The 17,802-nt window shown below is 42.9% G+C and overlaps 2 protein-coding genes across 2 annotated transcripts in view; one reads left to right on the forward strand and one right to left on the reverse strand.

Moving 5' to 3' along the window:
* TICRR (TOPBP1 interacting checkpoint and replication regulator) overlaps positions 1–17,802 on the reverse strand; it is a 40,936-nt gene that overhangs the window by 6,601 nt on the left and 16,533 nt on the right. The window contains exons 7-17 of the mRNA XM_058665599.1: positions 16,999–17,217; positions 12,638–12,789; positions 11,580–11,680; positions 11,248–11,341; positions 11,079–11,158; positions 10,671–10,910; positions 9,691–9,787; positions 7,269–7,326; positions 6,979–7,119; positions 2,227–2,317; positions 1,573–1,632 (exon numbers count right to left, since the gene is read on the reverse strand). Coding sequence (XP_058521582.1) covers positions 1,573–1,632; positions 2,227–2,317; positions 6,979–7,119; positions 7,269–7,326; positions 9,691–9,787; positions 10,671–10,910; positions 11,079–11,158; positions 11,248–11,341; positions 11,580–11,680; positions 12,638–12,789; positions 16,999–17,217 — 1,333 coding nt within the window. The remainder of the gene's footprint in view (positions 1–1,572; positions 1,633–2,226; positions 2,318–6,978; positions 7,120–7,268; positions 7,327–9,690; positions 9,788–10,670; positions 10,911–11,078; positions 11,159–11,247; positions 11,342–11,579; positions 11,681–12,637; positions 12,790–16,998; positions 17,218–17,802) is intronic.
* LOC131480519 (small ribosomal subunit protein eS24-like) lies at positions 4,222–4,711 on the forward strand. The gene has a single exon (XM_058665598.1). It carries the CDS (start codon positions 4,254–4,256, stop codon positions 4,653–4,655), a length of 402 nt encoding a protein of 133 aa, XP_058521581.1. The 5' UTR covers positions 4,222–4,253; the 3' UTR covers positions 4,656–4,711.

The following is a 17,802-nucleotide window of genomic DNA, read 5'->3' on the forward strand; positions in this document are numbered from 1 at the left end:
GGGAACTGGGTTTCCCACATGGGCAGCAGAGACCCGGGTACTTAAGCCATCATCTACTGCCTACTAGGGTTTGCATTGCAGCACTGGCAGAAAGCTGCAATTGGAAGTCACAACTTGAATCCAGAGACTCTTATTTATTTATTTACTAAGATTTATTTTATTGGAAAGGCAGATTTACAGAAACAAGGAGAGACAGATTTTCTACCCACGGGCTCACTCCCTAAGTGGCCACAACAACCAGAAATGAACAGATCTGAAGCCAGGGGCCTGTTCTGGGCCTTCCATATGGGTGCAGGGTCCCAAGGCTTTGGGCCGTCCTCAACTGCTTTCCCAGGCCACAAGCAGGGAGCTGAGTGGGAAGAGCAGCACCTGAAACATAAACTGGTGCCCAAATGGGATTCAGTGCTTGGAGGGGGAGGATTAGTCAATTGAGCCACTGTGCCAGGCCCAAATCCAGGAATGCTAATAAGGAGTGTGGACATCTCAAGTTGTGTCAACCACTAGGACATTCATCCTATAACATGATATTTGAAATTGTAGCTTTTATTTGTTGATTTTTCCCAACAAATATCAATTACTTGAGCAATTTTAAAAAGTTAGCTTTCTGGGCCCGGCGTGATAGCGTAGCGGTTTAAGTCCTCGCCTTGAACGTGCCAGGATCCCATATGGGCGCCGGTTCTAATCCTGGCAGTCCCGCTTCCCACATAGATCCCTGCCTGTGGCCTGGAAAAGCAGTCAAACGACAGCCGAAAACCTTGGGACCCTGCACCTGCATGGGAGACCCAGAAGCTCCTGGCTCTGGATTGGCTCAGCTCCAGTCGTTGCGGCCACTTGGGGAGTGACCAGCGGATGGAAGATCTTCTTCTCTGTCTCTCCTTCTCTCTGTATATCGGCCTTTCCAATTAAAAATAAATCAATCTTTAAAACAAAGTTAGCTTTCTAAAACCCACTTTTCATAACATACTTTTAAAATAAGTCATAGCATTTTGTGTGTAAGAGTGCTGTAGTCTCACCTTAAATCCTATTTCTGGTTCATAAAAACATTTTCTTCTTCAAAATTTCAGTAAATTGTATAAAGAAACATTCTTATGAAAATACTTGCTGAGCTACATAATGCACCTACAGCCAATAGAATTTTTATAAAAGATCTTAGGATATTTTATGGTAACAAGTGCTGAAAAGTTTCCACAGAAACAGTAGAAAGTCGGGGAGGGGAGGAAGCAGTGTGGGGCCTGGTAGGCAGGCACAGTGGTACAGTGGGTAAGCTACTGTTTGGGAAACTCACATCCCATATCAAACCCTTATCACACAGTTTAAGTCATGCCTCCACTTCTGATGCAGTATTCTGGTAATGTGCCTAGGAGCCAGGGGCTGACAGACCGTGTACTTGGGTGTAACCCACTCACGTGGGAAAATGCAATGGTGTCTCTTACTTCAGCTTGGCTTAGCCCTAGCTGTTGCAGGCATTTGGGGAATGAACCAGCAAATGGAGGATCTCTGTATCTCCCTCTCTTGGTTAATTTTCCTTCAAATAAATAAATAAATATTGGGGAGGAAAAAGTAACCTCACCTTCTTCTCCTTTTTCAGGTGACTCTTCAACAACATCAATATCGGGACCAGGATCAGAGGCCCTCAAGGAAAAATAAGCACAAATATTCAGTATGCCTCATAATCACTACCCATTAAAGAGAGAGCGGGAGAGAGAGAGGGAGGGAGGAGGGAAGGGAACAGAGAGAGCGAGCTTCTCGTCCAACAAGGAAACAAGATCACAGGTTTGATAATGCCAGTCCCAGTGGGAGTGGTGAGGAGAACAAAATGGTGGGCCAGCATTGCAGTACAGTGAGTATCGCTGCCATCCGCCATGCCAGTAGCCCACATGGGCCTTGGTCTGTCTCTGGGAACTCAGGGGTAAGGGGCCAACTTCCCCAAGTCAGCACATGGATGATGGAGTTACAAAGTGTGGGATATGCACTTAATGCAACACTACTCAGCAAACACAGGGAGGAAGGGCTGATGCCCCAGCAACACAAATCAATCACAGCAGGTGCAGGAGGCCAGACATGGCATGTCCTGAATGGTTCTGCTGCTCTCCTTGAGACTATAGGATGCTGACGGGTGAAGAGCAACGGGTGAACAGCTAACAATGAAATCATGACGGTCAGAAGGGCAACGGAACCCACAAGACAGTGAGCAAGGTGGGATGGGTGGACCAGGATGTTACTCACCTGCCCTTGATCTGTCTGTGCAGCAGCCTTCTGGAGATCTGCTTATGTACTGGAGTCTCAGCCACACTCTTGGTCAGCAATTTGTGATAACCTAAAAGCAAAATAGAGCTTAAATTGCAATTTTCACCTCACCTTACTAAGAAGCAGCAACAAGGTGGAAGAAGCATTTTTAACTCCCTACCCAGCTGGAGTGGGTGTGAAAAGTCTTCAGGCTCAGTTCTGCAGTAACAGAACTCAGTCAATGCATCAGAACAGTTTACTAGCACTGCCAAGATGAACAAAATAAGCCAATATGAAAATATCATAAAATTACTTCTCTAATAGGCAATTCTGAGAAAACAAAAAGTGCACAATTGTCAAGACTAACACAGCCATCCAACTAATTATACTTTTTTGTGTGTTTATGATGAAATGAAATAAAATACATGAGAATGCTGAGAAGTCACACAAACATTAATTAACAGTAATCCAGCTCAGTACAAATTTTTTTTTGTATAGGAGACAGGCAAGGCCAATCTTGGCAGGACTGGGTTAAAGTGAGTTAAGAATGAACAGCAGGGGGCCCAGCAAGATAGCATAGCGGTTAAAGTCCTCGCCTTGAATGTGCCAGGATCCCATATGGGCGCCGGTACTAATCCCGGCAGCTCCACTTCCCATCCAGCTCCCTGCCTGTGGCCTGGGAAAGCAGTCAAGGACGGCCCAATGCATTGGGACCCTGCACCTGTGTGGGAGACCTGGAGGAGGCTCCAGGCTCCTGGCTTCAGATTGGCTTTGCTCTAGCCATTGTGACCACTTGCGGAATGAAATCGTTGGACAGAAGATCTTCCTCTCTGTCTCTCCTCCTCTCCATACATCTACCTTTCCAATTAAAATAAATAAATCCATAAAAAAAAAAAAGAATGAACAGCAGGGAACAGCAGAATAAGGATACCCGAGGGGGGGGGCGGAAGTAACCTCTTGCATAAAAGAAGCCAGCATATTGGCAAAAATGGATTAAGCAACAAAATCACCATTTTTTTTTTAAATCATCATTTTAGAACTCTGGAGATGAAGGGCTTACACTAACGGAGGCAGTTAGCAGGGGATGGGCTGAGTGTGCTGAAGTCCTCCTGAACTCAGCTCCCTCTCTATCTTGCAACGGCCTTGAAAACCACGGCCCAGCAGCCACTGGACGGGCAAGGAGCACACCCAATGCCATTCCCAGCTCAGGGTCACATTTAACCTGCCTGGTAGCTCCATGGGAAACCCTAAGATTTTTTTTTTTTTAAGATTTATTTTGGGCCCGGCGGCGTGGCCTAGTGGCTAAAGTCCTCGCCTTGAATGCGCCAGGATCCCATATGGGCGCTGGTTCTAATCCCAGCAGCTCCACTTCCCATCCAGCTCCCTGCTTGTGGCCTGGGAAAGCAGTCGAGGACGGCCCAATGCCTTGGGACCCTGCACCAGCTGTTGCGGAAGATCTTCCTCTCTGAGAGGAAGATGGTTCACTCCCCAAGTGAGCGCAACAGCCGGTGCTGTGCTGATCCGAAGCCGGGAACCAGGAACCTCTTCCAGGTCTCCCATGCAGGTGCAGGGTCCCAAAGCCTTGGGACGTCCTCACCTGCTTTCCCAGGCCACAAGGAGGAAGCTGGATGGGAAGTGGAGCTGCCGGGATTAGAACCGGCGCCCATATGGGATCCCGGCGAGTTTAAGGCGAGGACCTTAGCCGCTAGGCCACTGCTGCCGGGTCCCGGAAACCCCAAGATTTAAAGTGATAGGAACACGACTGCTCTTCTGCCCCACCTTTGGAGTCAGACATTTAGGATCTTAGGTTACGTGATGGGTCACAGAGATCACAGACACAGACATCGGAGGTCACACATAGCACACATGGACAGCTGCAGCCCCCAAGAAGCAAAAGTCAAAAATCTTTGAGGGGTTAAAGGATCAGATTTCCACAGTCACCACAACAATATACCCAATATCTAGTTCTCAACAGAAAACAACAATGCGTCTTTTCCTCCCTGGCTGTGTAAGGGTCTGCCGCCATCATGAATGACACAGTCACCATCCAGACCAGGAAGTTCATGACTAACCGACTACTTCAGAGGAAACAAATGGTCATTGATGTGCTCCACCTTGGGAAATTGACCGTGCCCAAGACAGAAATCCGGGAGAAGCTAGCCAAAATGTACAAGACTACGCCCGATATCATCTTTGTGTCTGGGTTCCGAACTCACTTCGGCGGTGGCAAGACAACGGGCTTTGGCATGATTTACGATTCCTTGGATTACGCCAAGAAAAACAAACGCAAACGCAGACTCGTGAGACATGGCCTGTATGAGAAAAAGAAGACTTCGAGGAAGCAGTGGAAGGAAAGGAAGAACCGGATGAAGAAGGTCCGGAGAACTGCCAAGGCCAACGTCGGTGCTGGCAAAAAGTCGAAGGAGTAGATTTTGCAGTGACTATCTGCGGAGATTTGCGAGTTTTTCACGGGAATTAATAAACTGTAAAACAACAACAACAACAACAAAAGACAATGCATAAAAAGAAAGAGAAACTATACCCCATTTATTTAAAAAAAAAGAAAAACAACCCAGAAACCACCCCTAGGGAAGATTACACAATGAAATTATTAACTAAAGGTGTTAAATTGCTTTTCTAAATATGCACAACAAACTCAAAATACAATTCACTAGAGGGATTCAACACCCTGAAAATGTCCGATATCTGATGAAAGATATGAACTCACGTGTTCAAAAAGCTCAATTAGCTCCACGCAATAGACACTCAAGAGTGAAACCATCAGAAGCCAAAGATGAAGGGTTCTAGAAAGCAGCAATGGAGAAGCTGTCCAGTAAGATTAACAGCTGGTTTCTTATCAGAAATATTAGAGGCCAGAAGGCAGTGGTTGGCATATTTAAAGGGCTACACAAAAAAGGGCTATAATAAGAACTCTAGATCCTTTAATAAAACAAATCAAGACATCCCCAGATAAACAAAAGTCCAGTGAATCCATCACCAGTACATCTGCCCTACAAGGAAAGTTATGGGTGTGTTTCAGGCAAACACGAATGGATGGGACTGGTTGAGGCACAGCCCTCAGAGTGCTGCCTGGGATGTTTGCACTCCATATGGAAGTGCTTATGTTTGAGTCCCCACTCTGCTTTCGATGTGACTTTCTGCCAATGTGTACCCCGTGAGGTCCCTGGTCCCTGACATGGGGGATCCAGAGGGAATTCTGGGCTCTTTGCTCTGCCCAGTAAGGCTATTGTGCATTCGGGCATTCGGGGTGTGGATCTCTATGTCTATCTTTATCTCTGGCACCACATCTTTCAAAAACATTTAAAACAAGCAATATGAAAAGACACTAGACAGTCATAAAAACAAGTGAAGAACACAACTTGAAGCCATTAGCAGAAATAGCAACAACTAGCAAAGGTAGTTAATTATAAAAGGCAATTTTACATTGCTTTCAAGTTGCAAACTAATTTTCCTATTTGATTTAAAGGCAATTTATAAAATAATTCTGCATTAATAGACACACAATGTATAAATATATAATCTATGACAATAATGTTTATCATTGCAGAAATATATTGTAGCAGTATTTATAGCTACATAAAATATATAGAAATAGATATTGCATATAATATATAATAATATATGATTAAAACTAAGTTGGTTTTATTCAAACTAAAAATCAATTAAATGCAATAATAGAGAAATTGAAACCAAAAGCTATAATACATCAAAAATAAAATGGCAGAATACAGTCCTTGGTCATTACAAGTAGATTAAATGTTACAGCTAAAAAACAGAAATTGGCAGAATGAAATAAAAATATATGACCCAACAATATGTTGTTTAGATTCAGTTTAGATACAGAGATGCAGAGGCTCAAAGTGAAGAAAAAGCAAGATATTCTGCAAAAAGGAGCCAGTGGTCACTTCACTGCAAGACTCCAGTCAAACATAGTTACAAAAGACAAAATGTTACTCATTACTAAAAGTTCATTCATCAAGAAGATAAAATAATACACATCTGACAGAACTGATGTATGAATCAAAATCTAAACAGAACTAGGGAGGAACAGAGAATTTTACCAGTAATAGTTGGAGATTTAAATACCCCTTTTCCAGTAACAACTGGAAATACGCAGAACAATAGGTACAACTAAACATAAGATCCAAAAGGCACCATAAATTACTTATTACACATAATAAATACACAGCTACAGTAAATTTTGCCCAACTAAAGCAGAGCACACATACTTCCCAAGCACACATGGGATACTCTCCAGGACAGACCAAATGTGAAGTTGTAAAACAAATCTTAACAAACTTGAGATGTGAAACAGAAACCAATTAACCAAAGGGAATGCGGGAAATTTGCAAATACTGGAATACTAATGTACTACCATAGAACCAATGAGACAAAGAAATCACAAACAGTTAGAAAATATTTTGAAATGATAAAATGAACCCAGCCTTGCAAGTGCTTAGAGGAGAATTTATGGCTATTAGTGTCCACATCAGAAAAGAAAGATCTCAAATCAGTAATTTGCCCTTATGTCGAACAACTAGAAAAAGAACAGACCAAAACCCATGACAGGTAGAGGGAAGGAAATCAAGATCAGAAAAAGAGAAAATTCAATGAAAGCAAAATTGGGTTCACTGAAAGGAAGAACAAGAAGTTTAAGTAACCAAATCAAGCATAAGAGGGAACACTGCTATCGTCACAGAAGGAGCACCCACTCTCCAACACGGTAGGTACCTTTGGTCTTTCTGTCCACTTTATCCCCCAGACCGTCCACAACAGACACAGAATGGCTTCTGGGCAATCCCCGCTTCAGAGACCTCTTTGAGGGAGAAAGCATTTCCTGGTTGAAGAGATTTCTTCGAACCTTGGTCACTTCTGAAAACACAAAAGTTATCAACGATAAAGCAGAGGCTGTTATACAGAGAGGTTGTATTTATTATCAAGTGTTCCTTAAGCAGAACTTTTTCACAGTGTATTAAAACCCATCTCACAGATGATGCGCACACACAGAAAACAGAGCTTACCTTGTCCTGTATCCTTCCTTGTCTGCGGAGGCTGCTGAAGGTCAGCACATGTGTTCTCCTGGAAGATGGGAAAATCCAGTAAGGAACATTTAGAAAGACATTCACTGAGAATAAAGAATAAAAATTCTACACAGCACCAAGAGAAATAGTAAAACACACAAAAACAGGTTCCAAAGACACTGTTACACTATAATCGTACAAGAAACACCATAAATGTCCATAAAGAGTGAAATAAATCATATGTCTCTCCAGGGCGGACATTAAGGAAGGAGAGTCACTGGTGCAGTGTAGGGCATTACGCCACCACTTGTTATGCCAGCATCCCATATGATCGCCAGTTCAAGTGTTGGCTACGTCCCTATTTTTGATTGATAGATCTTACTTGATAGTCAGAATTATATAGAGAGACAGAGGGAGGGATCTTCCACCTGCTGGTTCACTCACCAAGTGGTCGCTATGGCCAGTGCTGGCCAGTTTGAAACTGAGAGCCAGAAACTTTCTCTTGGTTTCCTACCTGGGCACAGGGTCCCAAAACTTTGGGCCATCCTCTACTGCTTTCCCAGGTCACAAGTAGGGAGAGGGGTGGGAAGTGGAACAGCCAAGACACAAACAAGTGCTCACATGGGATCCTGGCACATGCACATCAAGGATTTAGCCACTGAGTCATTGTATCAGGTCCAAGTAATGATTTCTAAAGACTAGGGCCCAGCGCAATAGCCTAAGAGCTAAAATCCTCGCCTTACAACACAGCGGGATCCCATATGGGTGCTGGTTCTAACTGGTGGCCTCACTTCCCATCCAGCTCTCTGCTTGTGGCTTGTGAAAGCAGTTGAGGACGGCCCAAACCTGGGACCCTGCACCCATGTGGGTGATCTGGAAGAGGCTCTGGCCTCCTGGCTTTGGATCAGCACAGCTCTGGACAATACGGTCACTTGGGGAGTTAATCAACAGAAGGAAGATCTTCCTCTTGGTCTCTCCTCTGTGTATATCTGACTTTCCAATAAAAATAATAAAAACAAATCTTAAAACAAAAAAGAATAGATGAGCAAGGATACTCTAAAGTTTAACTTCATGTGATTTTAACTTATGATGATCGTATATAATGTCTATAATGCCCTTTATTCCCCATGCTCTCCCAAAAAGAGGAGGAAAATCACATAAACTAGTTAGAGTGCAACTACACGCAGGAACATCTTTGGAACAAACTGCTCTACTAGCTACCATAGTAATAGATTTAAGAGTCTAAACAGGAACCAGTGTCATGATGTAGCCCATTAATCCTCCATTTGTGGTGCCAGCATACACCTATCCCTGCTAATAGCCCAGGAAAACAGCAGAAGATGGCCCAAGTACTTGGGACCCTGCACCCAAAAGAAGCTCCCAGCTCTGGGCTTCAGATTAGCTTAACTCCAGCTGTTGCAGCTATTTGGGGAGTGAACCAACAGATGGACAACAGATCTCTCTTTGTCTCTCCTTCTTCCTCTATAAATCTGGTTCTCCAAAAAAATACATAAATACATCTTAAAAAAAAAGTTTAAAATCCCAATGTATCTAAACAAGGGAATGGTATGTGAATTTGCCATTGTAATCATTGGAAGAATGAGCTAGTGACACAAAGCCAAGGTCTTGCTGCTAGGATACACTATATGATAATTCTTAGTTGCTGAGGGAAATCAAAATTACAACAACATGTGATACATTAGAGTTGTTCATCCAGGAATTTGCAAACTACAGCACATAGAGCAAAAGGGCCACTCCTTGTTTCTGAAAGTGTCACATGAAAAGACCAGTCATGCCCATTAGTCTGTATGTTGCCTCTAGCTAACTGCTTCCCCACAATTTTAACCGAAATCCTCGATCTCAGTAAAAAAATTTTTTTAAAAGATTTATTTTTATGGGAATGGCAGACATATACAGAGAAAAGGTGACAGAGATCATCCACCTGCTAGTTTATTCCCCAAGTGGCTGCAATGGCCAGAGCTGAGCTGATCCGAAGCCAGGAGCCAGGTGCAGGGTCCCAAGGCCTTGGGCCATCCTCTACTGCTTTCCCAGGCCACAAGCAGAGAGCTGGATAGGAAGTGGGGCTGCCAAGACACAAACTGGTGCCCATATGGGATACCAGTAAGTGCACAGTGAGAATTTTTGCTGGTAGGCCATCACAGCAGCCCATAAAAACTTACTCTTAAAAACAACATACTGAGAAGCACTTCCTGTTCGGCAACCACAATCCTATTACAACCGTTATTTCAATGATCTTTTCACTTAAAATTTTAAGAAAATTACTTGATCCTATTTTTATTATTTTCCAAAGTCTATTTCTGGAAAGCAGAGACACTATTTCTTATTCCTGTTTATTGTGTCAATTGAAGCTGGAAGGAGTAACAGTGTCAGTGCCGTTTCTCATCTTCAGGAGACTACTTACATTTTTTGTAGCTCTCTTGGACATTTTGGGAATTTCAATTTGTCGAAGATTCTGTGAAACCTCTGCAATGCTTTTATGTCTTATTAATGCATTTTTCCTTTTAAAAATAGAAAGAAACAGTCAAGACACACTAGCTAGAGGCTGCAGGTAGATAAAAGGCTTCTTCTTCTCAGGTGCTGAAGATCCCAGGAGGAAGCTAGGAAGGGCTCTGTGACCTGCAGCATAAATGCCACACACTCCCTAGACAACACAGGGAATGTCAGATGCTGCTCGTTAACAACTCCACAGAAGGGCAACCTCCAATTCAATACACAGAATGGACAAAGGCAACTGGACTTTGTCAGAACTGAAGCAAAGAGTGTAGATAATTTACCTGATTCCATGAGCTTCCTGGGTTAACTACGCTGATCTTTCAGAGGACTCAAAGTTATTCCACTAATAGCTTAGCATCTGGTCCTCCCAGCTAACAACTTTCCCTTATCTACGATGCTGATGCTGTCAAGGTGGTAAAGAAGGAAGCTGTCTTGGCCAGCCTAAAGAAAAGTGTCAGTGGCTGGCATCGAGGCTTAATGGGTTAACCTGCTCCCTACCACCATCCCATAAGAGCATGGGTTCAAATCCTAGCTGCTCCACTTCCAATCCAGCACTCTCCTAATTTGCTGGGAAAGCAGCAAAGGGTAACCTGAGAGTTTGGGCCCCTGACACTCATGTGGGAGACCTGCATGGAGCTCCTGGTTAAGCCTGAGCCCCGTTCCACCTGACCATTGTGGCTTATTTAAGGAGTAATGCAATATACAGATTATCTCTCTCTCTCTCCCTAACCCCTCCCCGAAGCTTCACGTACTTTTTTTTTCTTTTAATGTTAAAAATAAGTTCCAAGAAGTGCTGGAAAGCCTAGGGAACACTGTAAAATGCAATGAGAGGAAGTCTGCATCTGCCCCTCGATCAGGACTATAAAATATATAAATTTTATGATTTACCTTCTCTTCTTGGCTGATCTGGTTCGCAGCTCCTCTAACTGGTCTGACTCAGTGCTGCCCGACACTGATGGATGAACACTTGCCAGAAGAGGCAAAGAACGAAGTGGTGATTGGATTTCTTGTGTCATGGAGTCATCACTGAAAAAATCTGTAGGAAGGACACGAGCCAGCTTCTGAGGAATCATAAACCCAAGGCTGTTGTAAAGATTTCCTAGTGTCTTTGGGATAGAGTCAATATACCTGTGGAATAGATGGGTTAAATGTGGAATAGAAAGTTACCATCTCACCCACGCCACTCCCTTTATCACGCAGCATTCTAATAGTCCTGACAATACCATCATGCTCAGACAACAGCGTAGGCAACTCACAAGGAAACACAATTTTAAAGTTAGTAGCCATCAAACTTACAATCTCAAAATTTCTTCCAGAAAGTTGGCTAAGTATGCAGAGTCCTCCGTGAGATACAACAAGCGCAGCAGGTCTGTCACCTGACGGGTGGTTGAGAGAATTACCACATGCCCTCTGCAGGGAGCCCCAGGCGCCAAGCCCTGTCCCAGGCACTGGGCGGCATCCCTACCTCCTCCTCCATGTACTCCACGTCCTCAAGACTCTCACATATGGAAGGGCACTGCACACACAACTCTAAACGAAGGAACACCTGGAGCTGGCACCTGCAGAGGAAAGAAAAATATTTGGGCATAACTACTATGAATAACACTCAGCTCCTTCCTTAAATGGGCATCTATTTACATAAAAGAACTAGAACCACTGTTTTTTCTAAATATCCACCTGACGATCAGGTGGGATTGCAAAGACTCAGCAATAGCCGCTCAACTTTAAACTGAAACGAACAAATCTCAATGCTCTAGCTTAGGATGACATTTAAAAAGTTAGAAAGGAGGAACTTACTCTCTGACTTTTTCTTCCTTATCCAGCTTTTTCCCTACATTCTGTCGAAGACTTTTGCTGGTTTTCAAGAAGTTACTTTTTATTAGATTCAGACAGTTTACCTGAAAATATAAAATTACAACAGAAGAGTAAATTACTTGCTATTTCTAATTTCTTTTACATTTGACTAATGCCCTAAAAGAGGGGAATTATATTACAGCTTTGCTTATTTTTTCATTTGAATGATAAATACTGAAGTGATAATTCTTTTAGATCTTTAAAAATATTTGGCCATAAGTAGGAATGGATACAGCAAGCCTATAGACTTGAACTATCTTAAATGGATGGTTCCAGAGCTGGTGTTGTGAAGCAGTGGGTGAGGCTGCCTGCCTGTGATGCCAGGCATCGATTTGAGTCCTGGCTGCTCTACTTCAGATCCAGCTCCCTGGTCCCTGCTTATGGCCTGGGAAAGAAGTGGAAGACGGCCCAAGTGTATGGTCCTTTGCATCCATGTGGGGGCCCAGAAGGAGCTCCTGGATCCTGGTTTTGGCCTGGCCCAGCCCTCGCTGTTGCAGGCAGTGAACCAGTGAATCAAAAAATCTCTATCTCTCTGTATGTACTCTACCTTTCAGGGGAAAAAAAATTAAACAGGAAGGTCCACAAAGTAGTGACTACTATGTTTCCCGTAGAGAAAAGCCCTGCTTTTGCCACTAAGCCTGAACAGTGGTGCTCAGAGGATCCCATGGGTAAGGACCAGGGAGGTTTCTCAAAGGACAGATGGCCAGTCTCAACCTGGGATTCACTTCAATTCATCTGGAGGAGGCCAGCATCAATGTTTAAAACAGATGTTCCAAGTGAATTTAAATTGCAGTTAAGAAAAAAATCTTGCAGCTCAAATGAGGAAAATAGCTTTCCTTAGGAGAAAAAGACATGTAACGAGCTCTACTCATATAATTTCTTCAACTTCTTCCCTTCCAGGTTCTGGATTCCTGCATGACATAAGGTATAAGAGACAATGCCACACACACGAACGGAAACACTTCCACATCTGTAACAGGCAGAAACTTCCAGACTCTTACTTCTAAGTCCTTGGTGTCTTTGGATTTAAGGAACTCCTTAATGATGGAGATTATGTTTCGAGCACATGACCACAATGTGCTTTCTCCTGTGGTCACAGTCTTTTGGTAGTTTTCATGTATGTAAGTCAGTAGCTCATCCTCAGTTTTAAAATCTGTGGGGAAAAAAAATGAAATTGATGGTGATACCCACCTGAAGCCCTTGTACCCTTTGTACCAGTGGTTCCAACGAGTGGAGATTTTTGCCTCCCGAGGCACATCTGGCTGTGTTTGGATTGTGCCCAGCTAGTGGTGGGGAGTAGGGGCAGTTACTAGCACCTACCGTGTAGAGGCCAGAGAAGCTGCACATCCGATAGAGTGTGGGACAACCCTCACCCAAAATGCCAGTAGTACTGAGATTAAGAAAGTTTAGAGAGGGGATCAGTTTTTGGGCTTTTCAAAATGAGTTGTACTTGAGAAAAATCTTAAGGCTAGGAAGAAATAAAACTGTTTTTCTTTATAGAGGACATGGTTATCTACATAGAAAATCTAAAAGAATCAACAACCACTGGAACTAAGAAGCAACTATGACAAGGTTGCATGTTCATTGATAGAAGATGCTGTCAAAAAATCAGTTCTTCCCAACTTAATCTACAGACTCAATACAGTCCCAACCAAACCTCCAATAAGTTATTTGCTGGATAGCAACAATCTTGTAAAGTTTACATGCAGAGGCCAGAGATACAGCCAGCAAAGTCCTGAAAGACACAAAAGTTGGAGGACTGACTTTATAACTTACTATAAAGCTACATAAGAATGTATCAGAAAAAGAATAAACAAATAGGTCAATGGAACACACCAGAGCACCACACAAATACAAGGTGAAAGGGAAATACACTGGATACAAGGTAGAAACTCATGAGAAAAAAAAAAGATGATTCTAGATACAGGCCTTCCTTCCTTTCCAACAATTAACTCAAGATGGCATTACAGATCTACATGTAAAAAGCAAACCCATGGGCCCAGTGCAGTAGCCTAGTGGCGAAAGTCCTTGCCTTGCATGTGCCAGGATCCCATATGGGCACTGGTTCATGTCCCAGCAGCCCCACTTCCCATCCTGCTCCTTGCTTGTGGCCTGGGAAGGCAAACCAGAACAACCCAAAGCCTTGGGATCCTGCAACAATGTGGGAGACCCGGAAGAAGTTCCTGGCTCCTGCTTTGGATCAGCTCAGCTCTGGCCGTTGTGCCACTTGGGGAGTGAACCAGCAGATGGAAGATCTTCCTCTCTGCCTTTCCTCCTCTCTGTATCTGACTTTCCAATAAAAATAAATAAATCTAAAAAAAAAAAAAAAAAAAAAAAAAAAAAAAAAGAAAGAAAAACAAACCCAGGGAGCAGGACTATGGCACAGCAAATTACGCCTGTCTGTAGCAGTGAATTCCTTTTGCCTCACTTTCTTATCAGCTTTTGATTGTCAGTGTTTTGTGTTTTATCCATTCTAATTAAGTCTGTGGTAGTTTCTCATTGTTTCAATTTGTAATTTTCTGATTATTTATACAGTTGAATACATTTTATTTGTATGTCTTTGAGTCTGTCTGTTCAGGTCCTTTGCCCATTATTTAAAAAAAATTATTTATTTATCTGAAAATCAAGAATGGGGAGAGGAGGGAGTTGAAGAGAGAGGAAAGGAGGGAAAGGGAGGGAAAGGGAGGGAAAGGGAGGGGAGGGGAGGGGAGGGGAGGGGAGGGGAGGGGGGTAGGGAGGGGAGGGGAGGAAGAGAGGGGAGGGGAGGAAGAGAGGGGAGGGGAGGAAGAGAGGGGAGGGGAGGAAGAGAGGGGAGGGGAGGGGAGGGGAGGGGAGGGGAGGGGGAGGGGGAGGGAGGGAGGGAAGGAAAGATTCTTCCATTTGCTGGTTCACTCCCCTGAACCTAAACCAGTTGCCTTGAGCTTCATCCCTTCCACACACACACTTGCACGTGGAGGATCACAGTAGTTTTATTCATAAACATCACATATTTGCATAAGTAACTGGATCAATTAGCTGTGGTTCCTTCAGTCAATGGAATAGAGCTACCAGAGACAGGAGGGAAGTTAAAATATAAATCACTAAGTGAAAGAAGCCAATCTGAGATTCTATCTACAGGATTTTCTGAATAAAGTAAAAATATGGAAACAGTAAAAAAAAGATCAGTTGCTACCAAGGGTGGGGGTAGGGAGGGAAGAACAAGGCAGAACACAGAGAATGTTTTATTTTTAAGGCAATGAAAATCCTCTGTGTGTTACACAAGGGTAGGTGCATGTTAGAACTCAACAGTTCTGACAAACCTCATATGAGCTCTGCCCTCCAGACAAAGTGCCACCTAGGCCACAGTGCTGAGGGGGACAGCGGGAGGTCAAGGTATAGCTGAACCCTTTCTCATTTGTGACTGATTTTGTGGTGAAGCAAAAACTACCCTAAAAAATAAAATCTATGTTAAAACATTAAGGGTAACCATCCGTGGAAAAGAGAAACCAACTACGGTCAAAACCTAACAGAAGGACAAAAGAACAAAGAAAACTTGAATAATCCCAGAAAATATCAAAGAAGCAATAAATAAGTAAAAGAAGCATGATAAATGGAAAGCAAAAAAAATACACTCAAAAATACATCCAAACTAGCCAGTAATCATAACAACTGTGCAGAGTTACTGACAAAACAAACCTGCTGGTTAATAAAAATTCTCAGATTGGACTTTAAAACCTGGAAGAACTACAAGGGAATTTAGACAAATATATGTGGAAAACAACTAATACAATCATTTCAGTTATAAATAAGAGAAAAATAACTAAGAATGTTGAACTTCAAACATTAATAACCTAATATTTAATAATTAGAGGATATGTATTACTTTCAACTACATGTGGAATATGAAAACGACCAAATATTAGGCCAGACTTCAGCAAAGAATCAATATCTTACACAGTCCAAAATATCAAAAGCTAATTATGAAATAATTTTTCAAGTTAAGGGGTTAGCACTGAGGCATACAGGATACAGGTGTCACCTGCAGTGCTGACAATCCATATAGGTCTCAGTTTGAGTTCTGGCTGCTTTACTTCCCATCCAGCTCCCTGCTAATGGACCTGGGCAAGCAGGGGAAGACGGCTGAGTGCTTGGGCCCCTGCACTCACATGGGAGACCTGGAAGAAGCTCCTGGCTTTGGAGTGCTGCAGCCCCAGCCTCTGCAGCCATGTAGGGAGTGAATCAGAGGATGGAAGATCTGAATCTCTCGCTCTTTTTGTATCTCTTTAAAATATATAAAATAAATCTAAAAAAATAATTTTCTTTAAATAAGCTAAAGAGACTGAACAATTAAAGAAAAAGGGCAAAAAAGGACACAAATAAACAATGCTTGTAATAAAAATAGCAGAAACTAAAAATACTAGTAAGACGCAATGCCAAGCTTCATTTCTTCCATAAAAATATTTAGTCGGCCAAAAAAATATATATATATACATATATACGTATGTATGTATATATATAGTCATTCAAGCAGCAGCTGTTGAAAAGATTATCCTTTACCTATGAGTTACTGGGTGTCTATCAAAAATTACTTTAGCACTGGTGCAGGGTCACTGCTGCACAGGATCTAGTTTAGAAGTTACAGGAAAACCACCTCCTCTGCAACACTGCTGCACCTGCTGTTCTCTGCATGTGCGTCACCTGTGTCTCACCCATTCATCATCCATCAGCTCATTAGATATGCTCTGCTCACACATGCCAATGACCCACCGTGGATCTAGAATTCCACAGGGAAGGAACCTTTACAGGGGCAAAGTCTGGAATTCTCAGAACTCAAAGGCGGCGTCATACAAACCTTTCCAACGTTTATAAGCAAGGTTCATGTTCAACCCACAGGACTGGCATCGGCACTGAGTATAGCACATACACTAACAATGAGAACATACTACAGTTGAATCTGTTTGTTGGGAGAGAGGTGGGAGGGAGAAAAAAGCAACCAGGAAAACAAAAATCTCCAAACTAAGTTCTTCTTCCTACTTTGTAAAACCTTGAAGTCCCAGCCCTAAATCATTCAGGAACCTATTTCCTCTCTCCCTCCACTCACAAATGTAGACTTAATCCTTGTCCTACAGCCCTTTCTCTTTACTTCATGTATCTTCACTATCATGTAAGACATACATCTCCTCTTTTAGATGTGTAGTTCTTACAAACACTACTTTTGTAAGATCAGTTTCATCTCTACAATTAAATCCTAAATCTAAGACTACGATACTTTAGAGCATGAGACAGATAACCAAAACATCAATTAAGGGACATGATTCGACACATTTAAAAACACGAAGAGCATGACAGAGCAACCAGCAGAATGTACAGAAGGGAGGCATACCTTTTGGTTTAGAACTTCTTAATGTCCTTCCTCGGTCTTCCAGTGTATCTGCTGCTTTTCCACTGGTTACCCTCGGGACTCCCTTGTCCCCAGGCACTTCTGGGCTGTCATCCGGGTGTAACTTCTGAGCCTTCACATTGAGCCTGGCAACATTCACCATCTTCAAGGAACGGCACATGGCGTTCATCTTCTGCCTCACTGGAGTGCGAGGAATGCCGCCTGCCACACAGCACCAGGGGAGGAAAAGTCCATCAATGCTGCTCCTGAGGAACCAAGAACTCCTGTAGTTCAAACTATAGGGAAAGACTAGTGGAGGAATATCCCTTCAGACCTGTCTGCTTCGGTGGTTCTTGCAGAGCTTTCTCCCCAAGATCCATTGGGATAGAACCTTTCTTTAAACAGAGTTTAGGAACTAAACATCTCGATGTAATGATTTTTTTTTTTCCTGTAAGGCAAATGCCTAGATTCATTCTGAGGCCACTGAAGCTTCTCTGAAAGGTAACCTTGGGAATCTGCATCAAGGGGCAGTTTTCATACCCTTTGACATAATTTGTTCCTATACTTCTACCTTATAAAAAGAATATCAGAAATTTTTACATGATGAACACTGTAGTATTACTTATTATCATCATGACTACAAAACCAGCAGCCAGCATTGTGGTGCCGTGAGCTAGGCTGCCAGCTGCAAGGTCTGCATCCCATACCAGGTTTAAGTAACAGCTGCTCGGCTCAGATCCAGCTCCCTGCTAAAGTACCAATACCTAGAAAGGTGGCAGAGAATGTTCCTACCATTCAAATAGGAGG

The sequence above is a fragment of the Ochotona princeps genome, chromosome 6 (assembly GCF_030435755.1).
Source record: "Ochotona princeps isolate mOchPri1 chromosome 6, mOchPri1.hap1, whole genome shotgun sequence".
Classification (NCBI taxonomy): Eukaryota; Metazoa; Chordata; class Mammalia; order Lagomorpha; family Ochotonidae; genus Ochotona; species Ochotona princeps.